Consider the following 27,026-nt stretch of genomic DNA (forward strand, 5'->3'; position numbering starts at 1 on the left):
TTTAGAAACCTGTCATCTTACAGTGAATACAAGAATGTCAGCAGATTAATTATAGTATATTGTGTTCATTAAACTTATGTTGAAACTTCAAGAAAAGTGTCCACCAACAATTTGAGTATGGAGGTTTCATGATAAACAGTCAGAGAAAGATTCAAGGCACAAGTGACATGTGAGCCAGGTCTTAATGGATAAGTAGAAGTTAACTATCAGAGAGAATGGGATAAGCACATGTGTGAGGACAAGAAACAACACGTAGATCTGTGGCTGGAAATGAGGATGCAGAAGTGAGTGGATAGATCAAGGGACCACCTCACTTTATTTATAAGCCATGAAAACCCCATAGACAACCGTTTAGACACATTACTCTAGACACTTGCATATAGGCTTTGAGGAGAAGTAGATGTCAAGAAGACTATTTAAGAAGGTATTTCAATAATCGGGCGGAAGATTTTTGACCGGTACTAAACAATAGTGGTAGGAGGGGAGAAGATAGTTTTCATTTTTATGGGATGACATGGAGTGCATTTGATTTTTGAGAAAAAAGAGAAGCAATCAAAAATGATTCACATGTTCTTGGTTTGGGTATTTGTGAAGTTCATGGTGCAGTAACAGGGTCTGCAGGGAGGAATAGGAGGTTTAGGAGAAGAATGTTGGGTCATTTTGGCCATGTTGAACTGGGGTCTCCTGTAAAGCATTTAGGTGGAGACTTTGGTAAATATATGTTCAGGAATCTAAAATACAAAAGGCAGATCTGGAATGGCAAGAGATATGTGAGAGATGTCGGCATAGAGGTAGTAATTAAATTGATGGAGGTAATAAAAGTAAGTAGTAAAGCAGCAATCAATACTTAAATATCATTTCCTGTGTGCCAGGCAGTTCCTAACAATTTTAAGTATATTAATACTTTTAATCCTCACAATAGCTTTATGAAGTAGATACTGTTATTGCCCCCACTTAATAAAGAAACCAAAGCACAGAGTGATTGAATTACTTGCACACTATCACATAGCCTATGAAATCAGTCTGAATCTGAGACCAGATACTCTGGTTTCAATTCTGGGTCCTTAGCCACAGTGTCACAGGTGCTTCCAACTGCCTGGGCTTACCCTGGAGAATGAGGAAATAAAAGGCAGTATGAACCAAGCCTAGAAGTAAAGGGGAAAGAAACCCCATCTAAGGAAAAATCAGAGGATAAATTCTAAAAGATAAGGTGAAAACAGAAAAACAATCCTAATTGTAGTTCACCTTCATTTAGGGCTGACTAGGTGCCCTGTGCTAGTCTAAATGCCTGGTGTGTAGTAACTTACTTAAAACCTACAACAGTTCTCTGAAGTAGTTAGCAGTACTGTGTGCATCACGGAGATGAGGTTAAGTAACTGATGCCAAGTATGACACTGGCAAGTACCTCCAGAGTAGTGCTGCTTAAGTAAGTAGACATCGTGGAGTCCGTGGAGTGTGATATCATTGATCTCAGGGAAGAAGAACTGGATAAATCCCGTGAAATTTTCAGAAATGAAGTACTTAGTGTCCCCTGAGAATGTGCTCAGTGGGGTGGTTACTCCGGGAGCCCCCTAGAAATAGGCTAAGGGATGAAGGAGGCTATGGAGCATTAGAAACAGCTAGTGCGGCGTATTTTACCTAAAGGTTTGAAGGAGAAAGAGAGAGGTGGGTCAACAGAGGGAGACAAGAGGAGAGAGAATTTGTGGGTTTTGTTTTTTGTTTGTTTGTTTGTTTTGTTTTTGACTTCAGAAAGAAGGTGACTTGGTCATGTTTATGGGTTGAAGGGAAAAAGCCATCGAGAGGAGAATTGATGAAATAAGATAAAGAGCTTATGAGAGAGAACCTAACTATAGACAAAGGTGAAGGGGTGAGTTTCATGAAGGAAGAGAAAAACCCCTCATTGTCTGAATTGGGAAAAAAGAAATTAAAGATTTTATGAATATGGATAAGGAAGATAATTTCACAAAATTCAAGTTGAGCTCTAATTTTGAAATTCCTTGTCTATGATTATTTACCTTTGGCATACTAGTTCAAATATTCCTTACCTATATAAGGATGTATAAATGATATTTTTGTGATTGCAGAGGACAAAACTATTGTAAACGTAACTAAATCACCTAAAGTGATACACCCTAGTTTATGAATTCTCAGTTCATGTACTTGAATTTATAAGCTTCCAAAATAATTGCAAAAGTTTGATCTTGAGTAACATTCCAAAGGAAAGGAATTCATACTTGTTAGGAATTCAGACTGGTTAGACAATTGGAGTATTTCTTTGTGCATTTCTCTTTCTCCAAAATGCATAAGGACTACATTTTAAAACTTAAGGAAATGAAGGAAAATTTACATATGTATTTGTTGCTTAGATTTCAATGTTTATTAATTCACTACATGTATTTTCCAAGTTATCATGGTAAAGAAAACCGTAGTTTCGTCAAGCTCTTCACGAGATTAGTAAACAACTTTTTAACCTTAATTATAATATTTATCTTGAATGTTGTAAATTTGGAATAGATGATTTTAACCTGAAAATAGAGTATTTCTTTGAACCCGACAATGATTTAAGGCAGAAGTTGCAAACTTCTGGCCCTCCACCTCCTTTGTAAATAAAATTTTACTTGAAAACTGTCTCGCCCATTTGTTTACCTAGTGTCTATGGATGTTTCCATCCTATAACCACAAAGTTGAGTAGTTATGAGAGAGAACATATGAACTGCCAAGGCCAAAAATCTTTATTGTATCACTCTTTACAGGAAGTTTGTTGGCCTTTGATTTAAGGTAGAGTGAAGCTTTATTAAATGAGCATTATTGTGAAAAATATCTCTGTATTTTGGAGAAAAGTTTTTTTTTCATTAATAACTAAGCCCTCACTTTGCACTAAGCACTATAATTTCATTAGAATGAGTTTTCGATAAAACTAAGCAATATGAATTTTTTTTTTTGGAGTGTGATCTTTTGGACTTATTCTTTAGTCCTTTACTGACAAAAGCAATGTATGTCCTAAAGATACTGTAAATAAGGTTGAGTTCAAGGAAGGAGTTGAATTACCATACACAAATCCCCAGTGAAGAAACTGGGGGCCAATCCTAAAACACATAAAATATTCTTCAAAGTGATATAAGGCAGGAAAGTAAGTTGCTGTCCATAAGACCAGCGCCACACTTGACCCAAGCACAGAAGTTTCATTTTCCCCTTGATCCTCATTGGTTTTCCATTGTGGATCCTTTCTTTAAGGGCAAATATTTCTGTGTGTTCTTGTGTGTCTTAAAATACCTCATTTTAAAATAGCTGATTGTCTGCATTGTATAGACTGCTTAAATAATGCACAAGTGTGCATGTTTATTATAGAAAATCCAAGAAACAATGTAAGTTGACATCAAAACTCCAAGACGTCAGTTTCCCCCCACTCTCTGAATTCTTTTTTTTTTTTAAACTGGATGCCAAAAGTTGTTACTTTTAACTCTGCTCTCAGACCACCTACTAAGTAGGATGAATTCATCAAAGTCATTTGAATACTGTTGAGAAATCTAAGAAGCATGGTTAACTTATCAATCAGTGGTTCCTTCCAGATAACTCGGAGCTCATTGCATCCCTGCAGAATTTGCACAGCTTTAAATAAAACTAATTTTATTGGTGATTCAGTGCATTGTGGAGACAGCTTCTCTTGTGAAACCAAAAGAAAAATAGAGTATATAAGTTACATCTTTTAATGTTGCAGATTTATTACATCATCAACACTAGAAGAATTACGAAGTAAAATCTCATCCTTATTCTACCATGTTGTTTGCTAAGTGACCTGTATTTTCTTGACCTTCCCAGTGCTAACCCATGACAGAAAGCCTAAGGGATCAATGACAGCCATAAGTTTATGATACTGTCTTTTTACACATGTACTGAAAGCATGAGGTTTGTTCCACATGAATATTATTTGTTTTTCTTGTTGTCATAACAGAAAGTGCATGAACTCTCCCTCATTTGAAACATCTGCTTAATAGTTTTGATGTTTCTATTTCAGTCTTTAAAAAAATCTCCACTCATCTTTTCTAAGCCTTGACAAGCATATGTTTATAATGTCATTTGCCCCATATTTTATTTCTGGAGTAATTAGCAGTGTAGCCCATTAATTTCTCCCCCCCCCTTTTTTTTTAACTTCACCGTTCTGTAAGTGGAAAATAGAGAGCATTATTTTGGTCATAAGGATAGAACTGGATCTAGTGGTTTAGATAGAATTCTCTTTGGCTAGTTTTCCAGGAGAATACTGAATATCTTTGAAAATTAAATATGCATTCCTGAATCTATGGAATCAGACAGAGACCTGTGTTTTATTCCTCACTCTGACATTGGGCATCTGATTAAACAAACTAACATGGTTACTCTGCAAGCCCAGTGTCAGACACATGGTGGATGTTCAACAATATCAAACAATGTCATATGAACAAATCAACATATGTTCAACAATATCAAAACAATATCATATGAATTCTCTTCACTCTAATTCCCCTGATCCCAGGTTAAATTATAGTTCCTGTGGTTTTCTAGATAATAAAAGATACCTCTGCATAGAATTTTATATCCATTCCACATTGTGTGAGTCCTGTAGAATAGCTTATATTGAACTGTACTTGGGCATCTTGTCTTGACCTTGAGATGTGACCTTAAGAGAATGTGTTTAGTATAGTGCTCTTGTTTGGATGCCTGTATCTATCTCATTTTATGAAAACACAGAAGAGATTATTTTTTTTTCCTCAGGCCTCAGTGCTGGGAAAAGATGTTCTTGTTATAAAGAGTAACTTTATTTTTGTTCTAATATTTTTTTTTATTTGAGTATAGTCAACACACCATGTTACATTATTTTCAGGCATATGACACAGTGATTCAACTTCTGTAGACACTATGCTGTGCTCCCCACAAGTGTAGCTGCCATCTGTCGCCAAACAAGGCTATTACATTATCATTGACTATATTCCCTATGATAAGGAATATATAATTTAGGGTCATTTGGGCCTTAGAATTCAGCATACTTTCCTCTTTCCTTCAATCACTAGGTAACTTAGTGTTGACTTTGTAGTCTAAATAGACCAGTTGTGTAGTTCCTTATGGTATACATTTCTGTGTTCAAACATCATCTTTCTTTCATCCCTTCCTTTTATTTTCCCTTCATCCTGATTATCCCGATATTCTTCCATATGGAAATTTTTAATAAAACATTACCCTTACACTGCTGTTTGTGTATTTTGCAGCATTATTTCTAAAATCGTATGAGTATGGTATACTAGAGCTTGAACAGATCTTACAGACTTAGTTTATTGGTTGCCAAACCAAGATAATCATTATAAGCATATCATTTGGTTCACAGCACATTGTCATAATAGGTTCACACAAATCCTTCTTGTTTGACTTCATTTTTCCTGGACCACCTTTTTCCACTTTTATGTTTGCTTCCCCATATGCATGCTGTGTAATGATTGGAGTAAGTCCAATACTACATCATTTGCACTATATTGAACAAGTATAACATTTTGAGTACCCATGAGCTGTAAAAATAAATCTATTGAGTTCTAGGTCATATTCTCCTTCTCTTTATAACTCAACACTGTGTTTCACGGCTTATTACTGTGGCTCTATCGTGTCTCTGACTTAGCATCCCATAGCATGGCTCCATTAATCTTGATTGATCCGTCATCCTCAGAGTGGACCAAGAGTGTCATTAATTCCCACTACCACATCTTTAAGGATCATCTCTTCAAGTAACCTCTGACAGACCTGGGTGCAAATCTCTGCATTCTTGTCTTGTGACAACCTTCATTTCTGTGATTCTGTCAGCTCGCTTTCCAAATTTTGGCATCATCTGCACTCTCAAAGTGGTTTATGTGGATTCCCATTTTCCCATACTCTCACCAGTTTTTGGTATTTTCTATTTATTGCCTGTCTTGCTGGTAGAAGGTCGTATCTTATTTACATTTGTGTTTCTAAAATTGCTAGTAAGATTGAACATTAACTTGTGTACTTTACATTTGGGTTTCTTATTCCTTGATTTGCTTTTTGATATGTTTTTTCCCTATTTTTCTCCTTTATTTTTCCATTTTCTTGACTTTCGAGAGTTCTTTGCATTTCTATGTATTCATTTGTTCTTGAATATAAATGTTCCAAGTTTCCTCTTTAATATAGTTGATGTTTCTCAAGATAACATTCTTTCACAATATGGTATTGAGTTCTTATTTATGATAACTTTCTTCTCAGCATTTTCTTGTGTTAGACAAAGGTTTTCCAATTTGGATCTTTAGTTAATCTGAAGTATATATACAACTTTATTTCTTCTCTACATAGTGTGATAGGTTTCCCTAAATGAGCTATCAAGTAATTCACCCTGTTCCTGCTGGGCAGTCATCTTGATCATAAAGCAGGTTCACATTGAAAAGTGTTTTTTAAAAGAAGAATTTTGTTTTATGCAGTGATGTATGATATATTTTCTGTAAGTCAACTAATTTTTTTTTTTTGAATGTAGGCCAGATAAACAAACAAATATATGTTATTGGTCTTTATTTCTTGACTAAAACTCTATTTCAGTGTTAAATATATTCTGAAAGAAATGAGTTAAAGGCCTATGTCTTTCCTTTTCCTATGAAGAGCGTGGACCCATATGGTTGATACACATGGAAATCACTGCTTCTTCCTGACCAGCTTCCAGATGTGCTGGGTTCTTTGTTCAATTACTTTTTTTTTATTTGACGTTACAAAACATACTGAATCAATCTCTATAACTCAGAATATTAAAACCATTTTCAGTAAGAAATGCTGTATTTTTGTAGATTGCCTATAAGAGTATTTGATAAAGTGATGTATTATGTATCATCTTCTTGACCAAGGAAATCGGGTCTACAGACATAGAGAAAGTACAGCTGATAAAAACAATTGTGTGGTCAAGATTTGCTGCTGAAGGTGCCCATGTGGACTAAAGTGGAAAGATTAAATCATGGAAGGACTTCAAATACAAATTTCTAAGTCACTTTTATTTTTAGGTATTCACGGACTATGGAAGATACATTTAACTTTCACAGTGATTTAACATTCATAGTGTACGGCCATCCAGATTTTGAAGTTAAAACATCTTTTATTACTGAAATTTCTAACTCATTGTAACTGTGAAGGGAAACCTACATTCTGAGACAGGCGCTATCTCTAGCTTGCAAATAATTGCTGGAGGACAGTTCCCATTGTAATTGTCATGCTTCCATGTCTTTGAACTTGGCTGGACTTTATATGCACACAATACAGTGTTTCTCATATTGGGCTTCTGATTTTGAAAGAATTACCTGCTTGAGGAAAAAAAAAAAAAAGCACTCCTAACCCAGTGGCCAAGGATTTGTATTTATTTTCATTTTTGCTTTTTGTTTTATTCTAAAACACTTTCATAAACTTGTTGTTATATGCCAGAAATTACACTGGATGTCTTTTTTATGTTCATATTTGCCCTCTCACAGGAAATATAGTAGGGAGAAAACAAAGGACCATATTCAATACGGGTATTTGTAAGCAAATTCCTTCCAGGCAAAGACAGTGTCCTAGGAGTGAAGCATGTCCCTTCCAGTAGTTACCGACTGCTCCTGAAATCATGCTGGCTTCCTCCTTGTCCAAATCACTACTGGATCTACATAGAAGAAGTGAATCACTTCTGGACATACCTTTATGGGGATACCCCATGGCCTTGCATCTTGTACACTCTGAACAAACTAGTATGTTCTCATTTTCACTATGTTCTGAGCACTCTCCTCAGTATGGAATACTCAGTATAATTAAAAGATAGGCCTTTGCTCTTATGAAACTTACAATTAACAAGATGAAACTTGCATGGCAAAATTATTTGACAAGGAATATAAATGTCAGCTTGTGTGCTACAGATGAGAATGCTATTGAATTATAAAAAGAAAGACGAGATCTTTAGGGCTGAAAAGAAAGTATTCATTAAAAAGTGAAAGTGTAAGCTTGGAAAGAAATTTTACAAAATGGATTGGTGGATGGTAGAAAGGAGTTTACTAATGGAAAGGAAGAGTAAGACCTGAATCAGCCATGCAAGAGAGAAAGAAAGTGGCCATACAAGGAACCGGGAACAGAGAGAGTTCGGAAAAGGAAGACTTGACTCTGGTGTCTGTAAAGGTTGTCTCCACCATCTGCCCTTGAAATTAAAACATGGTCTTGGGCTTCTAGCACAACTTGTATTAAAATGTTTATGAAATACTCATAAGAATGAAAGAAAGAATGCATTCTTTATGCATGTGACTTTTATTCAACTATAGAGGCAAAATAAATTTACAAATAAGATACAGACAATTCTATGTATCATTTAAATCTTTATTTAATGTGATCATTTTTTACCACCAAAATAAGGCATCTCCATGAACGTAACATAGGACACAGACTCCCACATACACGTGTGCACATGTGTGCTTAAAACAGCTGCCTGTAGCACTTTGTGCCATGTGCTGACTCAATCCCCCTAACTCTCTATACCAGTGACTTCAAAACTTTTTATGTACTTTGCTGCATAGGGATGTTGTTTGGTTTTTATTTGGCTGGAACGTATCATTAACATACTGCATTCATCTTTGTTCTCAGCAGCTGGAAACATTAAAGCTCTGAAAATGGTTCAGAGTCTATGATAAGCACCAATACTAACAATGAAGTTGATCTCCCCTATGATCCCAAATATAGTTTATTAATTTACATGATTACCATGAAGGTTAAACACAATCATCCAAGAAGTCTTTACAGAACACTCACTGATCTCCATCCAGAAATGTACCTATTCCACCAACCCTTGAGAAGCACTAGAGTGCGCTATTCGGGGGTATGGTTTTAGAAAAGCAGGATCTTGTTAACTGAACAATTCTTACCTGCTTGAGCAAGCAATAGAATCTGGATAAGGAGCTGACAAAAGGAAGTGAAATTTGAAGCAGAGTAAAATACTACTCTTTTGTTGAAAGAAACGGGAAAGGTTTCAGTCAAAATCGCTGAAGGACTTGTTATTTTTTGCAGGTAATAGTGCATACTCAGTTGACAAAGGTTAACAGGTGACATGATGGTAGGAAGGGAAGGAGGACCATCTCACAGGGGTGTGAGGGAGGCCCATTGGAAGAGATGGTGTTTTAATTCAGCCTTTTCCAATATGGAACCAGCAGTAGGAAGTCCCTCTGACAGGTACAACAGCGTGGGTCATGAAACAGAATCAAGCTGAGCCTAAGAAAAAGAAGGAAGATTTGGGAGGAGTCTACTATGAGGTAAGATCGAAGTATCCATCACAAAGTATGACACTGTGGGAAATTAGTGAAATGGAGTGAACGGTTCCCACCATCACCACAGAAGAAACGTTGATGGGAATTTATAATGTAGTGGGTCTGAGGGCATAATAATGAGAAGGAAGTAGAGGAACACATGAGGATAGATGGACTAGAAGAAGAAGAATATAATTGTCAGGAATAAGGAAGTTAGTAAAGGGGGGGTGCAGTTTGCATGGAAAGACAGTGGATTGTAAATAATGAAGGCTCAGGGAAGTTTCAGTCAGTGTTCTGTAATTAACAGGAAACACGAAACAGTAGACCATATATGTGTAAGAGACACTGTCTTAGGGAAGCTCATTGAAATGAGGAAACAGATGAGTTACCAAATGAATGCCAATAAAACATGAGATCAGGGAAGGATGGAGGATTGTGCCTTAGAGGGAAGAAGAAGTCTACAGAAGAGACCAAGAAGGAACCAAGAAGAGAACCGGGACAGTAAAATGGCATGTACCAGCCTGTTTTGAAAAAGAAACATAAAAAATAAGGTTTAAGAAGGCAGATCTCTCTGTCACATACAGCCACGAGTTTAAAAACATTGGAGGCTGAGCTTCACAGTCTGAATCATCCATGACATGTGATAAATTTATGAAGGAAGTAGTGGTGAACATAAGCAGGGACGCCAAGTCATTTGAGTTCCTGCCTGTGGCAGGAGTCCTGGATCCCTCCTCAGCAAACCTGTTGACAGATGAACAGTTGTTTGATGTAGTGATGGTGGTTTTGGTTCAACAGCGCTTCCTGCTTGCTCACAAGAGAATTTCTTGAGTTAATGGCTGTAGCATTCTGCCTACTTGGACACGGTCCTGCCAAGTCAAGGGAAGCCCCTGTCTGGGATTTATGGAGCTCCTTCATCCAGTGACGTCATTCTGGAACTGCTGAGTAATTAATTTACCTTACATGGCTTGTGGTGGGGGGACAAAACCCCCTGAGAGCTTCATAATTTGTCTTACGGCACTGCCAATGCCATTTCGCCATGATTCACAGATTATGTAGTTACATAATGATATACAATCGTGTGTTGTCCACACTGCAACTTTAGCCATGCGGGATCTGATTAGGGCTCCGGAGAGCTGAACCCAGCAGGCCTGCTCAGAACCTGCCCCTGGAACTAAAACATGCTTGTCTTAATGGCCTTTACTGCCAGAGTGGTTGTGGCTGCTTAGTCTGCACCTTTTGTCTTAGCAAAGGCGAATATTGTTTTCGTTTTGTATTCTCAAGGGCCAAGTTAGCCAGTGTAATGGGAATCACCTTTATAACACCCATGGTATGATCCTAGGGCATCTGAAAACACCTCCTGGTTTGTTTTTAGCTGAAGAACACTACACAGGAAAGGGAGAGGTAGGTGCCTGTAGCACCGTACAAAGTGTTCTCACTTACATTATTTTATTTAAATTTCACAACAATCATTAGGGTGACAATAGGCTTATCTCCATTTTTAGGAAGAAACCTAAGGCAGAGATTATACATAAATGCCCTACATCACACAATTCATAGATAGTGGTGGAAATATTTGAGTATAGCTTTGTCTGATGTCAAACCATAGACCTTCCATTTATCATACGAGCTATATTTTTCAAAAACGTTATTGTGCTCTTCTTACCTTGAATTGTATTTATTTATAGAAGTCATGTACGTAATTTATTATGCCATAGACATAAAACGGTATTTGAGCCCTGAAGTTATGTGCAATACTAATATTTACTGGAGAGTGAGATTCTTCAGAGCAGATGATGGATTTTTCTGACTTATTTTTATGTCTCTGTGAAATAGAAAGCCTTGTAGAAATATAAGGAGTGCTCACTTCATTAATGAATAGACGATTTTTTTTTTCTTTCTTCATAAGGAAAGAGAGTGAAGGCATCTCAGATCTCTTAACAGAGTTCCTTATAGAGACACTAGTCTTTACTTTCTGGAAGGATAAGAACCCACGAACAGTGTGAGAAATGGCTTTTGTGCTGTCTGCTAAGAAAAAGTTAAATCAACTGGACAGATTTGCACTCTAATGTTGAGTGCTCTGCTGAACTCGATGGCTTTTTCTAATGATTAATTGAAGTCATTAGGGAGAAACCTCTCTCACTCTGCTCTTAACAATACTGATGTGAAATAACCTTAAAAGCATCAGTACGCAGTGATATCAAATGTAAGCTCAGCATACACAGGTCATCCTTCTCACTCGCTGGGTCACTCAGACGCGTCTATGACTCTCAGGATTTCATCATGGGATCACAAACATTTAGAAAGCATCAAGACAGACAGTGAAAGGGTTTATAGGTTGGTATTGTATCCTGGAAAATATTCTAGTGGCATTAATTTTCTTGTTGTTGCAGGTGAAGACGGACGACAGAGTGGTTAAGATGGACCTCGGTTTACTCTTCCTTAGGGTTCGCAAAATGGATGCTGGGACCTATTTTTGCCAGACAGTAGAGCACGGGTTTGTCCATACCGTCCGTAAAATTACCCTGGAGGTAGTGGACGAGGAGAGAGTAGAGGAAATGTTCCACAAAGACTATGAAGAGGACGGGCCCCACAAGATGCCCTGTCCAGTCCAGACCAGCCTCGCACACGGGGCAAAACCCTGGTATAAAGAATTCTTGCAGCTGATTGGTTACAGCAACTTCCAGAGAGTGGAAGAATACTGTGAAAAGGTCTGGTGCACAGATAAGAAGAGGAAAAAGCTCAAAATGTCGCCTTCCAAGTGGAAATATGCCAACCCACAGGAAAAGAAGCTGCGTCCCAAAGCCGAGCACTATCGCCTGCCCAGGCACACCCTGGACTCCTGAGGGGGCGAACCGTCTGCTGGCTTCTGGAGAATTTCTGTTTGGAACCGAAAATAAACAGGACGACCAGGGCCACAAGGAAGAGAAACCATTCAGCTTTCTTTGTATTGCTTAAAAGAGTTCTGTAACACAGAAATGACTGTGAAGGTATTATGATAAATTATTCTATGTACTCATTTGACTGGTTAAAAATCTCATAAAATTAACTAATTTTTCGGAACAAATGTATTCCTCAGTGGCTTCCCACTATATTTACCAAAAAGTGACCCTAGCTGTAGTTTTGAGTACTTGGCTGCTTTTCCTTAACAGTTATTATTTTACCCTTGGAAGACTTGGGATTACTGGAATATTGGTGAAAAATCAAGAGATTTTCATAAGCATGAAAAAAATGAAATATATATTTTAATCTTTCTGAATTCTATCTTTCCTCCACGATGTAAAATATACAGAATATCCAGTACTTTAACGTTCTCATATCAGCTGTCTGTACTTTTTAAGAATTCTCGTGTTAGTATCTAAGCTATGTGTTGTATGAAGCCGGTGTGTTGTAATTATCCTAAACCATGAAAGAAAAATTGTGGTCACCTTGAGTTGAGGTTCGTGCCCTTCATAAAACAATCCATTCATTTCCATTTACGATAGTTACGTTTCATGATGAAAACATGTCCTTTCAATTTCACTCCACAGCATAAAGAATGAAGTTAAGGTAACTTCCAATTAAGATATATATTTAAAAAAAAAAAAAAAAAAAAAAAAAAAGCCAAAAAAGTTGAAGTTTCAGTTAGAAGTCTAACTGAAAAAGTTTTTGCTGCCCTCTTGTGGTAGAAAAAATATTCTCTTTTTTTCTCTTTTTAAGATTGTCTAGTAAAGATTTAAAAGCAGCTTCTGTTAATCCATCTTGTCCATTTTCAGGGGAAAAAAAACTTAAATAAAAATGTCTTAATGCTTATGTCATGCTCTAAGATGGAGATAATGTGTTTATGAATAATTTATTACCTCACAAGCCAAAAATGAAGATATTACAGCACCGAAGCTCTATTAAAACTTAAATTTTATTCCTTCTAAATAATCTTCCCTGAAATACAAAAGGTACTCCAGAAACATAAGTTTGTTATTTTAAAAATGTTAAAGCAGATTGCTGTCAGATATCAAAGTTCCCTATTTTAATGTTAACAAATAAGAAAATTGTTTCGCGAGTTCACTTAACTCCCAAGATGTCTAGAATGCTTTTTCCTTCATAAAGAGTATCAAAAGTTTTTATTTTCGAAAATGCTTATTTCTTGAAGTCTTTCCTTCTCCTTTTCATTTAGTGATTGCCTTTCTAAAGTGTGAAGTTTTGTTGAGTTTTTTTGTTTTTCTTTAAATTTTTATTTATTTTTTAAATTTCTTTACAGTGTTCCAGCATTCATTGTTTATGCACCACACCCAGTGCTCCATGCAATACGTGCCCTCCTTAATACCCACCACCAGGCTCACCCAACCTCCAAAACCCTTCCCCTCCAAAACCCTCAGTTTGTTTCTCAGAGTCCACAGTCTCTCATGGTTTGTCTTTTAAATAAAAATTAAAAGTGAGAGAATTACACATGAAAAAAATTATAAATATTTATTTAAATGTAAACCTTATTCATTTCAGTTCTCAAAGTTAGCTTATAGGGTATAAAACTCAGAAAGTCCAAGTGTTGATAACTTGTAATGACTTGCAATTTCATTCAAAAACTAAGAAATACATAGATTTTTTTTTTTAAAAAGTTTAAAAAGTTCATTTGTTAAGCCACCAAGCTTCAAAACGTCTAAAGCGTGGAAATACTTTGAAAATTAACATTCTCTGAAAAATACAGTTGCTGTTTGCCCATGAATCCACTGGAGGTCATTGCTGCCCACCAATATTAACTGAACACAGCATATTTATCAGTAAAATCCTGCCCAGTTGCAGAGTGGTTTTGTAGAGAAGTAGAACCATAACGACGGATCACAGGGTCTTTAGCAAAGTTTATGTTCGAAACACTCAAAGTGAACAGATAAGTCAATAAAGCACAATTTACTGAAAACATTCTGCCATTATACAAGAAAAGGGAAAGTGGGGTTTTTTCCTGTATTCAGATTTCTTTCTTTTTTTTTTTTTTAAAGATTTTTTATTTATTTATTTGAGAGAGAGAGAGAGCATGAGAGGGGAGAAGGTCAGAGGGAGAAGCAGACTCCCCATGGAGCTGGGAGCCGGATGTGGGACTCGATCCCGGGACTCCGGGATCATGACCTGAGCCGAAGGCAGTCGCTTAACCAACTGAGCCACCCAGGCGTCCCCAGATTTCTTTTTTTAAGTAAGGCAGATAACACATACGTTGTTGCCATTTTTGTCCAACTGAAGAGATAAGACTGAGGACAATAACTTTTCTATGATATAAGCCTTAAGAATTAAATATACCTTGAAGCTGTTCAAGTAAATGAGATGATTAGTAAGAGGGGGAGCTTTTTAAAATTTAGAGGACTCAAGTCCACAATTTAGAGAGAGCACTACATTTTCATACATATATGTGTATACTTTCCCCTTTTGCTCAGTCTCTCCCCCTTTCTTCCCTCAAACATGCGTGCCAGTGCAGTGCACATGCGCGCACACATCACGACGTACTGTAAGATAAACCGGCATTGTCCTCTCAAAAGACAAACCAACAAACAACCTCTGTTGCTCTGTCCTTGAGAATCTGAAACATACCACAAAACCCATACCCCGTCTTTTGTCCTGTCTGGTGTCAGAATTCGAATTCAGGATCTCCTTTGAGAAATGTCCAGGCTTGGAAAATCACAAATGGATTGACCAGATTTATCCTCTTTTTCTCAAACTCAGGAAAGGACACGTGTTTAGCTACCTGCAAGACAGGGGGGAATTAAGAGTGGGCCCTGACCCACCGCATTTTGCCCAGTCATGGATAGACCTGGGGAAGAGAAATTGTGCCCTTCGGGAGCAAACATTAGGCTGAGAAAGAGTCATAACCACCCATCCTACGTTCAAGGAGGCACCTCTGTATAAGATCAGTCTTCTGCTTCTTCAGACCTCCAGTGTGTTGTGCTCTGTGAAGGAAGAGGTCCTGGGAGTAGAACGAGCCTTGATACAGAACAGTGTGTATCTCCTCTTTCAACTTTTCATCAGCCCTACTGAGTGAGGGGTGTGGATTTGTTGGCAAAGAGAATGGCACCTTGAAAAGGCTTTGCTTCAGGAATTGTGAGGTCTCTTCCATGTCTAACATTCTACATTGCCATTTTTTCCCTTTGTTTTTATTGCTGAATATTTCAATGCAAAGCTATGAACTTGGAGAAGCAGGGATTAAAGTGGAAATAAACACAAAGAAGAGCTCTAGGGGGGGAAAAGGGAACAGAAAGTCTTTGCCAGTTTAGTAAATGGCAGGTCTGTATATACTTTAGAGCTTTTTCTTTGCCCAAATTAGTTACACACTTAGGATGTTTTTATGGAGTGTTTAATATTTGCTATAGGGTGTAGGGCTTTGTAAATCTTCATAGCGACTCTGAACATTTGTAAAATTTGTAAAATACAATAATAGTTCTGAGTGTTGGTGTTAAGCATGAAACAAACACAGCAGCTGTTGTCGTTAAAAATGAGTTGTCTTTAGCCTGCCAGATACATTAAGAAAACCACTTGGGATCGGGAAGATACCTGAGCTCCCAGGGCAAAGTCCCGCATAGATGCCGCGTGGGGAGGAGCCCATGTTCTTGTTCTTACAGCAGAGAATCGCATCCGAGTCACTTTTGCAAGAGCAGCGCTCATTTTTCAGGCCAACAACTGTTGCTTTGACTCAGTTATAAATAATAGACTTTCCACGAACACTGTTTTGATTGTAGTGTGTTATTTAAGCTGGTATGTTTATTTTTTTTCTTGGGAAGAGAGCATTATATTTTGGCTTTTGTTACAACTGAATGTGTTCTGTTTGTGTTTAGATGGCTTAGTAACAAGCTAGAGTACTATATGGGGAGGGGGCGGTTCTTGCCTCTCTGATTCCCTTTTATGTGCGCAGGTCCGAAACAGCATGTGCTTTCTTACTTCTTGTCACCAATTAGAAGCCATGAGACTTACCATCTAGCGGTCAGGTCCAAAGACCACTGACCCTGCTCGGACTATCTTGTGGACCTGCCACTCTACACTGCATCCTTTGCCTGTACCCTTATGTACGATTTCTATTTAGTGCAACTTAGATGCTAAAGAAATAAATATTTGCTAAACCCTTACGTGCTGTCCGGGGAGTGTTTTCTAAGGTTGTGTGAGTTAAACTCAAAAGTTTCGGAATGTGTCAAAGCCCACATGTAAACATACAATGCTAGGCTAGTGCTGGTGTTCTTTAAGAAGTTAGAAAAGCATTCCATTTCCCTTTTTTTCTTTTTTCTTTTCTTTTTTTTTTTTTTTTTTGGAAATTCAGAAGTCCACTTCCTCAAGGAGGAAAATGTCCACTCATCTCATTCCCTTGCAGCATTTGGGCTTATTTTTGCCACATCATGTTTGTAGGACCAGCAGCTGGAAAAGCCTTTCAAAGCTGCATCATCCAGATAAGAGGGGTGATGAAGGCTTTTGTAAGGGTAACTCGTAGGATGGTTACAATTTTTGCAGGCCTCAACATCTACCTTAATATATGTAAATGACTGTTTTCTCTGCTATTTTTATTAAACCTCGTTGGAGAAGTTATTTAAATGAGATTTGGTGTTAAGTGGATCTCTCTTTGGGAGTTTTGTTTCCAAGACCGATTTTGTTGTTTGGGTCAGTAACTAGTTACCATATTTTGTTTATTTTTATTTTTGTGGTACTTAATCCCTATTTATTGAGTGAATGAACGAGTGGATACTTTAATGTTCAAAGAACTCTTTAAAACGATCCAGTAGAAAAAGTTGGCAAAGGGTACGAATAGGTCGTTTACAGGTACGGAAATCTAAACAGCCCATTCAGCATGTTTTAAAGCAGGAATCTGGCAGAAGCTTAGGGATGTTGTTTCTGGCAGCCTTATGATATGGTTATGCCATTAATGATAACTGTTTCCACTGGTTTCAGACTTGCATTCCTATACAGTACGGCACCCTGTTTTCGTGGGGTACTTGACGAGCCCGTTGAAACTGCCCTTTGGCTATCTACTCAGTTACCAGTCCAGGAATCGTGGAGAAACTGTTGCGATCCCTAGGACTCTCTTACCTGTTATCAAGGGAATGAAAGCATGCACCCGTTTTGCTTCCTAAAGTATAGAAATGCTAAGCGTGCCATTAAGTTATATGAATAAAGAAAAATTGAGTTGTATTTGTCCTGAGAATGTGTTTACAGTTTTGACCAGAAAAATTCCAAATCCTACTTTTTCACTTGATGCAACTTGAAACACACTCGGCGTCCAGCTTTGAAAGTGCATTTCGAGTGTTTGGAATGTTGTGGAGTGTACTTCCAATTATGAATCTCAAGACTCCTGCTCAGGGTGGCTTTGAAAAGCACACTTGAATCTGGAGAAGCCACAATGAGGGAGCAGTGATAAATGGTATGCAGAAAGAGAAAATAATTTAACGGAAAAGAGACAGTAAGAGACAGCAAGAAGATGGCTGTCTGTGAGACAGGAAGAGGGCTCTCACTAGAAATGACCCAATCAGGACCTTAACCTTGAACTTGGACGTCCCAGCCTCCAGAACTGTGAGAAGTAAATGTTTGCAGTTTAAGCCACCCAGGCTGTGGTATTTTCTTATAGCAACCTGACTGGGCTAATACTTGAAGGAAAGCGGACACAGATAGAGACGTTCAGCATGAACAGAAACATGTAAAATGAGCTCATCAACAAATATTCCAAAACATCGGAAAAGATCTAAAGTTAAGTATACAATCATATATGGGAAAAGTGGCTATGATAAGTTTATATAAGTTATCATGACTGCTGGCTTATATTTTCCAAGTTGTAGGTGGGGTTTCTTCTCTGGATCAGAATAGGTTCTTGGGGAAGGAGAAAAGAAAATGATCTACTCAACTTTCAACCAACAAAAGCTAGTGACAAGTAGAATGAGCCCTTGGAGTCGATTCCATGAATTCAACCTAATTTGAAAGAATAGTTGAAAAGTTTCTTTTACATGTTTGATGGTTGGTGGTGGGTTTTAACCAGCACAAAGCAACTCAAATTTATTATCTTGTGATTTTTTCTCAGTCAGAAATCAAGGTACGTGCTTAGCTCGACTCCCTGCTTGAGATCTCAACAGACCAACATCACTGCACCGGCTGCCTGGGCTTTGGAGAGGAACTCACTTTCAAGCTCATCCAGGTAATTGGGAGAATTCTGGTCCCTGGGGTTCTAGGACTGAGATCCCTGCCCCCTGCCTTCTGTATTTAGTTTCAACAATGGACCGTTAAGTCCTCCTTACTCTTGGCATCTCTGACTCTCTGCTGCATTTCTCTGCTTCAGACTGGAGAAGTTTCTCTGCTTTTTTTTTTTTTTTTTTTAAATGATAAAATATAATATTTTATACACATTCCCTCTTACCTTCTATACTTTGACTACTATCACAGATTATAAAATTTCTATAACAATTTATACAAAGATCTTTAAAGGCATTTCAAAACATAACCAGCAAAAACATATCATATTTGTTGTACTCAACAAATTTGATTTTTGAGGATCATATGAATTACAATATATCTAAACATATATTTATAACACTAAAAAAATCCCATAGCAATTATCCACAGGGCTAATACTTTTGCTAAAATAATTTTTTGTTGTAGTTCAAAAACCTATTACCAAAAGAAAAAAAATTAAATCAATGATCAGAATGAGAATCCTTAGGAGCAGTAATAGTGAACAAAACTCTAAGAACCTACTTCAGTTCTTTTAAGTGCACAGCACATGCAAAAATAATGAATACTGTTATGCTGGAAATTTAAAAAAAAAAAAATTTAAAAAAAAAAAAAAAAGAACACATTTGTGGAAAAAACAAATAAGTTTCTCTGCTTTTAAGGTACATGTGATCAGGCTGGATCCACGGAGATAATCCAGGCTAATCTCTTTCTTTAAAGATGTATTACCTTAAATACATCTGCAGAGTCCCTTTCACCATGGAATACAACATATATTCAGGTTCTGGGGATTAGGATGTGGCCATATTTGGAGCACACAATCCATCCCCTGCCCCCCCTCCAAATTTACGTTCTTCCCAAATGCAGATTACATTTATCCCATCTCAAGGTCCCCAAAGTTCTCTTTCTTTTACAGCGTCAGCTGAAAAGTCCCAAATCTTATCATCTGCCTTTAATCAGGTGCAGATGAGACTTTTGGTATAATCCTTCACATACCACTAGGGCACGATTTCTTTCCATGTGTGGTTCTGTGAAACTGAAGCAATCCAACATACAATGATGGGATAGACAAAGGGTAAGAGTTTACAGATACTCTGTTTCGAACAGGGGGAAAATGGTAGGTAAAATGGAGTCTCCATCCAAAGCAGGTTGATATAATTCATCAGGGCAACCTCCATTAGGTTTTCAGGCCTGGGAATATTCTATAGCTCTCAGTGTTGCCTCCTTTGAGTCTACCTTTGGCCCTGTGAGCTCTCCATCTGGATTCATTGTGTTGTTTTGTTTTGTTTTTAAAGATTTTATTTATTTATTTGACAGTGAAAGAGAGAGATCACAAGTAGGCAGAGAGGTAGGGGAAGCAGGCCCCCCACTGAGCAGAGAGCCCAATGCAGGGACCCTGAGATCATGACCCGAGCTGAAGGCAGAGGCTTTAACCCCCTGAGCCACCCAGGTGCCCCTCACCCTCTGAATTCCTGAGTGGCTCAGGTAATTTCCATATTTCCCTTCTGCTATCCTGGGCATTGACTTTGCCCTCAGGCAGATTGGTCAAGGCATCTGTTTTTCTCACAAAACGTGCTAAAGGCAGTACTCAGAGGTAGATTATCTGTCCACGCTGCATCCAGCCACCCACACCAAAGCCTCTAGAAGACTTCCATGCTAAGACTGTGTCAGCACGTATATAAAGGAATCCAGGAAAGGTAGTTTCTAACCCTGTGCTAGGAGACCAGCATACCTATAAGAAAAAAAAGACAGTGGGAGAGAGAGCTGTTGAGTAGGAAAAAGGCATCATCTGCTACAGACATCATCTGTTGAGGCAACAACAAGCAGATTGAAAAGTTTAAATTAAAATTAGTACCACTGGTGTGGGATGGGCAAGGAACTCAAGCATCTCCTGAACCGGTAATTTAGAGACTTAACACTTGACTTAAAAATCCAAATTTTGAGGGTGCCTCGGTGGCTCAGTGGGTTAAGCCGCTGCCTTCGGCTCAGGTCATGGTCTCAGGTCATGGTCTCAGGGTCCTGGGATGGAGCCCCACATCGGGCTCTCTGCTCAGCAGGGAGCCTGCTTCCTCCTCTCTCTCTGCCTACCTCTCTGTCTGCTTGTGATCTCTGTCTGTCAAATGAATAAATAAAATCTTTAAAAAAAAAAAATCCAAATTTTGGCAAAACACTACACTCGGGCAATGTTAAAAAAGTCTCTTACTTTGTTGGTAAATGCTGCGTGTTTGACCTTTCGGTACAATAATTTATGAGAAAGGAGTATTTGGGCAAGCTTTCTGAAAATATGTTAACTGTGGTTAAAGATTCACTTTACATAATTGAAGCAAAAGGGTAAAATATTGACACCAAAAGGAGTATTCAGAATTACATTTTATAAGACATAAAAGGACAGCACATTTTTTCTTATCACGCAATTCTTAAAGAACAGATGGCAGAAGCAGGGACACTTCTGGAGCGTTCTTGGAATGTCTGTTCCTTGTCAGTTTTGTCACTGTTCATATTAGGAAATTTGGTCTCATGGACAGTAGAGCAAAAAACTGCAGCAATGCATGAAAGGTATCCTAGCCTAAGCCAGCAGAATGGCCCTCCAGTCCTCATGTTGACAGATAACTTAGAAAACCCATGTAGTTTCTCTGCTTCCAAATATGTAAAATATATTTTGGCTACCGAGTATGTAAAATGAAGTGATTGGACCAGATGATTTTGGAATGCTTTACCATTTATAACATTGTTTGGGCCTATAAAATGGGCTATCTTTTCCAAAGACTGTGTTCAAGTACTTGCAGAGAAAAATCACACTCTTTAGTAGGGCGGCCAAACTACTTTATCTTTAAACTGTTATTTTTAAAGCTTTATTGACACAGAGTTGATGTAAAATAAACTGTACATATTTAAAGTGTGCAGTTTGGTGAGTTTTCATATGTATATTATATATATAATATATATAATAAGCTTATATATATTATATATACATATATAATGAGCTTATATATATTATATATATAATGAGTTTTCATATATATTTATGCATCTGTGAAACTACAACAATCAAGATAATGAACATATCTATTACTGGCAACATGTCCTCATGACCCCTTTCAATTTATTTCTCTCTGTCCACCCCTCCCCCTGCCCTGGCCCAGACAACCACCCATCCATTTTATGACACTAGAGTAGTTTATGTTTTCTAGAACTGTATAGAAGTGGAAACAATACAGTATATCCTCTAATTGTCTAGCTTCCTTCACTAAGCATAATAATTTCCAATTCTGCCCCATTGTCAAATGTCTCAACGATTTGTTCTTTTTTATTACCAAGGAGTATTCCACTATGGTGGATGGACAAATATGTGGACGTTTTGTTGTTCCAGTTTCCAGCTATTACAACTAAAACTGCTTTGAACACTCAGGTACAAGATTCTGATAAATACAGCCGTTTATTTCTCCTGAGTAGAAACCTAGCAATGGAGTTTCCAAATTGTGTAGTTGGTATGTATTTAACTTGCAAAGAATTGTTTTCCAAAGTGATTGTACAACTTTACGTTTCCACAAGTAGTGTACGAGAGCTCTATTTCCTCCAAATCCTTACTAACACTTGGTATATTCAGTCATTTCGATTTTTTGCTCAGGTACTAGGTGTGGCCTGGTATCTCATCATAATTTTTCATTTGCATTTGCCCAGTGACTGATGATGTCAAGCATCTTTTCATGTGCTTTTTTGTTATCCATATGTTTTTCGGGGGGACGTGACTGTTCAGATATTTTGCCCATTTGTATTTGGTTGTTTCTCCTCCTGTTAAGCTGTGGGCATTCTTTACATATTTTAGATACACAGCCTTTGTTACATTTAGATTATGTAAATATTTCAGTCTTCTGTGTGTTTTTGTTCACTTGGGTAACGATGTCTTAGCACCAAACATTTTTATTAACTCCAGTTTTTGACACTTTAGGTTTTTTGTGTTAAATTTAAGAAAGTTTTCCAAACACAAGGTCACTAAAATTTTCTCCAACATTTTTTCTAGAAGTTTTATAGCTGTACCTCTTACATATAGATATGTATCCATTTGAGATTAGTTTTGTGTGTGCTGTGAAGGATGTGCCAGGATTTCTTTCCTTGTGTATAGCTTCTCTTCTCTTCCCAATCCTATCTACCATTTCTTGAAAATATGACTCCCTCAGGGAATTACCTTGGCATCTTTTTTTCACCCCTTTTCTTTTTTTCTAGAGAGAGACAGAGAGAAAGATTACGAGCAGGAAGGGGCAGAGGGAGGAGAGAGAGAATCTTTTAAGCAGGTGCCAGGCTCAGCACAGAACCCAACACATTGCTCAATCTCATGACCCTGAGAATATGACCTGAGTCGAAACCAAGAGTCAGGAACTCAACTGACTGAGCCACCCAGGCGCCCCAACTTTGGTACCTTTTGGTGAAGATAATCAGCTAAAGAAGTTTTAGGTTAGCTGAGTCACAAAGACCTACCAGACTTAATGATATACCCCGGTGGCATGTGCAACATTTTGTGTATATGAAAGTCTTTTAGTCTCATCTTAAAAATTCTGTCAGAAAGGGGCACCTGGGTTGCTCAGCTGGTTAAACAGCTGCCTTCGGCTCAGGTCATGATCCCAGGGTCCTGGATTCGAGCCCCCCATTGAGCTCCCTGTTCAACGGAGAGCCTGCTTCTCCCTCTTTCTCTGCCTACTGCTATACCTACTTGTGCTCTCTCTCTCTCTAATAAATAAATAAAATCTTAAAAAAAAATTCTGTCGGAGAAAGACATCTTTGATTTATCCAACAACCTTCTTTAAAATGCTAATAACTGTGGTAGAACTGAGTGGGCTAGAATTCACAGAAGCAGTATCAGTCAACCAGCTAAAAGCCATCTGGGGTCACCTGAACTGTTAAAATGACATGTTTAATGGGGCGGAGGTGGGGGAAGGAAACCAGGGAAGGAAAGAAACTACTTGGCTTTTTCAGACAGAACACTTGAAGAGAAAGTTCAGGCCTTGGTTAAGAGACTTAAAATAACAAAGAAGAATGTTCCCCTAGGTGTAAGAAAAAAGAAAATGGGAAATAAAAAGATGTTTTATGCCATTTTTCCCTATAGTTTTTTTCCCTTTATTCAAGAAAAGGGACAGTTTAAAAATGCTTTCTGTCATCCCCTTCAGGTCAGCTCTCCACTTCTCTTGTCCCCTTCCTGAGTTCCCAGATGCCAGGACCTTCCTCCTCCTGCTTTGCACACTGTGTGACCTTTGTTCTCACAGAGCCGGAGCCGAATTCAAGCTAGTTCATGTAGGGGAAGTCTGTCAGGGACATATCACTTGCAGATTCTTACAGTCTCTTCAAATAATCCAGTCGCAGTCTACAATATGATCTCCTTAGCTACAGTATATTTTTGAGATGCCAAATTAGTTTGCAAAGGAGTGTAACCTGTCCCTTTATACAGTGTTCTGCGTTACGTCATCATAAAATGTCGTCTCAGTCCTCACAACTTAATTACATGCGAAATAATCCTAGTGTTAATATATTTTGGGGGAATGTCATCTTCTTAAATATGAAATGCCTATATGAATATCATTTTTTATTAGGCAGACTTATAATAAACGGAACAATATGTCAAACATAAACCAGTCCCTAAGATGTGTGCAGAAAGGGATGTTTGCTGTATCAGTTTTATGCTGTCAGGAGGGATATTGCACATATATTCTTGGTAACAATCTGAAAATTAGCTTTGAGTTTATTTTTAAATGTGAGAATGCCTCATTTCTTCAACTAATTAATTCTGTTTAAAGAGGACACACATTGGAACTCTGTGAATTTATTTATTCCGGTTTGTCACATCTATATGTAGACTAGCAGTCAAAGCATTTCTAAACAGGAGACTTAAAATTGCGTTCATTTTACCACATTTTATGGTATAGCGCCACATAGCAGAAAAAAATACTATAAAGTGTTTTCAGAGAATCCATAAATGAAAAACTGATGCACTTTACTGAGGAGCTCACTGTTTCTTTTGATACATATATCAGTTCATCTACTGTATTTGAGGGATGTGGTAGATTCTGTCTTTGGTTTGGTGCAAGGTTCTCTCTGTAAAATTATCTCTATCCAGGGGCGCCTAGGTGGCTCATTCGGTTAAGCGTCCAACTCTTGATTTTGGCTCAGGTCATGATCTCAGGGTCGAGAGATAGAGCCTGGCATCAGGGTCGCTGCTCAGCAAAGATTCTCTCCATCTCTCTCTGTCCCTTCCCCCTACCACTTGTTCTCTCTCTCTTTCTCTCTCTCTCTCAAGTAAGTAAGTAAATAAATAAATCTTTTTAAAGGAAGATCTCTCTGCAAGAAGGGCTGTCCCAATTCAGGCTTTCAATACCAGCTTCCTGCCTCATGTCATTTTCCTTCCAATTGCTTATACTTACATTGTTATACTTACATGTTATATGTTACATTGTTTATACTTACATTGTTATATTTTAATTGAGGGAACCCCTCCAAATTACATCACTAATTATCTTATTACCCTTGTGAAAATCCCCTGCAAAGACTCTCTTCTTTGACATTCTAGACAACTGGATTATCTCTTATACGTTCTACGCTATGCAGCAATTGAGACATCTTAACAAACACACCTAACTGTTCTAATTTTTTTACCTTCTGCTCTCCTCTGCCAGCATGTTACAAAATGGAGCCACAAGTCTACTCGCTTTACAACTCAGATAAGCAGAGAAACTGTGGTTTCTTTATCAATGCCTGGCTCTCTTCCACAAGCTCTTGGATTCCAAGTGTCAGGAAAACGTCTTAGCCCTTTTGATTTCAATTTGGTACGATGAAATGAGTCCGACAGTCCTTTCAGGTAGTCCAGAGTCCTCCTTGGACACTAGTGCTCAGTTTTTCAGGTGGCCAAGTACTGTCTCTCCCAAGTTTCCAAGTTTTCTCAAAGGTACCCAGGGAGGGAGGCTGGGTGGTTCAGTCATTAAGTGTCTGCCTTCACCTCAGGTCATGATCCCGAGGTCCTGGGATCGAGTCCCGCATTGGGCTCCCTGCTCAGTGGGAAGCCTGCTTCTTCCTCTCCCACTCCCCTGCTTACATTCCCTCTCTCACTCTCTCTCTCTCTCATCAAATAAATAAATAAATCTTAAAAAAAAAAAAGTACTCAGGGATATGTGGGAAGGAACACCTCCTTGTTAATAACTGTGTCTTCATACCCAAGCCATGACTTAGAGGGTCCTTGAGCTCCTAGGATATTGAGTTGAATTGTGATGGCATTAAAATATTCTTTTCCCTTAAGGTCTTAATGTTTCAACCTCCACCTCCAAAGTCTCTGGTGTTAAGTTGTACTGGGATCTGGCTATGCCACCATGAAATGCTTAGCCCTAGTAGTCCTCCAGCAGTACTACCCCATCTCTTCCCATAAGTTAACTGACTAGCACACTTGACTATCTTTCACTTCTTTTCACAAGGACAACAAGGTTTTCTATAATTTGATTCAACTCTGGGAGACCCACGTATACATTATGAGTTAATGTCCAGGCCTCTATCAACATAATCTCCCACCATGCCACCAGGTTTCTTGGATGAGACCTAGTTCCAAGTGGCCATATGGGTCATTTATAAAGCAGCCTTCTCTAACTCTTCCAGGTGGGATATGAATTCTTCTACCCACAGGGACCTCTCCATCTTTGTATACTTTAGAGCTTCAAAGCAACTGAGAGAGAGAAGGTGTCAAGGCCTGAGATGTGACCCTATGTTCAAGTTAACAGGTAACCTATTATTTGTTTCACAGATGCTACCACAAGACACGGAGCTCCAGGTCAGATACAAAGGATTTTACTATAACAGCAAGCAGCATGAGTATGATGTTGGCACTGGTTACCTTTGCCAACAATTCCCATGGAGCTGACAGAAAATAGCCTACATGTTTACTGAGCATCCAGTGAGTTTGATTCATAGCCGAAGAACATTGATCTTGGGAAATCTGCTGCTTTTCCATTAAGCCTTGTCTTTGTTCTGGAAGGATACATCATATCATCCTTTAAAGTTGTTTGCTTCCAATACAGGCCTGAGAAATGGCCCAGGTAAGTGCAGTCAAGGCTTTGCATTCTTGCCATAACCAGCAAGAAAATGCGGGAACCCCTATGTCCTATGGCAGAGTGCTTCTCCCAGCAGAACATTTGTATGCATTTCTTCCAGTCAGCCTTCCCTACATCTCACTTCTGTCCACAACCTTCCAGGCCAGAAGAAGTGAGCTTTCCTTCTCCTTGCCCTACATTACATCCACCTTCTTTATCATCATTGCCTTATGCTTAGACACTGTCACAGATAGGAATATTATCCCTATGCAATAAAGATTCTCAGATATCCTTCATACCTAGCTCTTGAAAAATTCACTGGGAGCTGAGTCGATTCAAGTCCTCTGGAAAGCAGACATTAAGATGGGTGAGTTCAGGGGCACCTGGATGGCTCAGTGGGTTAAAGCCTCTGCCTTTGGCTCAGGTTATGATCCCAGGGTCCTGGGATTGAGCCCCACATCGGGCTCTCTGCTCAGCAGGGAACCTGCTTCCTCCTCTCTCTCTCTCTCTCTGCCTGCTTCTCTGCCTACTTGTGATCTCTGTC

General features: G+C 38.3%; 1 protein-coding gene and 1 long non-coding RNA gene across 14 annotated transcripts in view; both read left to right on the plus strand.

Annotated features, from left to right (window-relative positions):
• SEMA3E (semaphorin 3E) overlaps positions 1-13,023 on the plus strand; it is a 253,189-nt gene extending 240,166 nt beyond the window's left edge. The window contains exon 17 of the mRNA XM_032306024.1: positions 11,660-13,023. Coding sequence (XP_032161915.1) covers positions 11,660-12,112 — 453 coding nt within the window. The 3' untranslated portion in view covers positions 12,113-13,023. The remainder of the gene's footprint in view (positions 1-11,659) is intronic.
• A 3,932-nt stretch (positions 13,024-16,955) lies between these two features.
• LOC116569206 overlaps positions 16,956-27,026 on the plus strand; it is a 37,435-nt gene continuing 27,364 nt past the window's right edge. For 3 of the 13 annotated variants that reach the window (XR_004276910.1, XR_004276909.1, XR_004276915.1), the window contains exons 1-2: positions 16,957-18,390; positions 26,197-26,488. This is a non-coding gene — a long non-coding RNA (uncharacterized LOC116569206). Of the gene's footprint in view, positions 18,391-21,740; positions 21,832-26,196; positions 26,489-27,026 lie in introns of all 13 variants that reach the window. The other 10 variants (XR_004276914.1, XR_004276919.1, XR_004276913.1 and 7 more) reach the window with 8 other exon arrangements.

This window comes from Mustela erminea, chromosome 11 (assembly GCF_009829155.1).
Source record: "Mustela erminea isolate mMusErm1 chromosome 11, mMusErm1.Pri, whole genome shotgun sequence".
Lineage (NCBI taxonomy): Eukaryota > Metazoa > Chordata > Mammalia > Carnivora > Mustelidae > Mustela > Mustela erminea.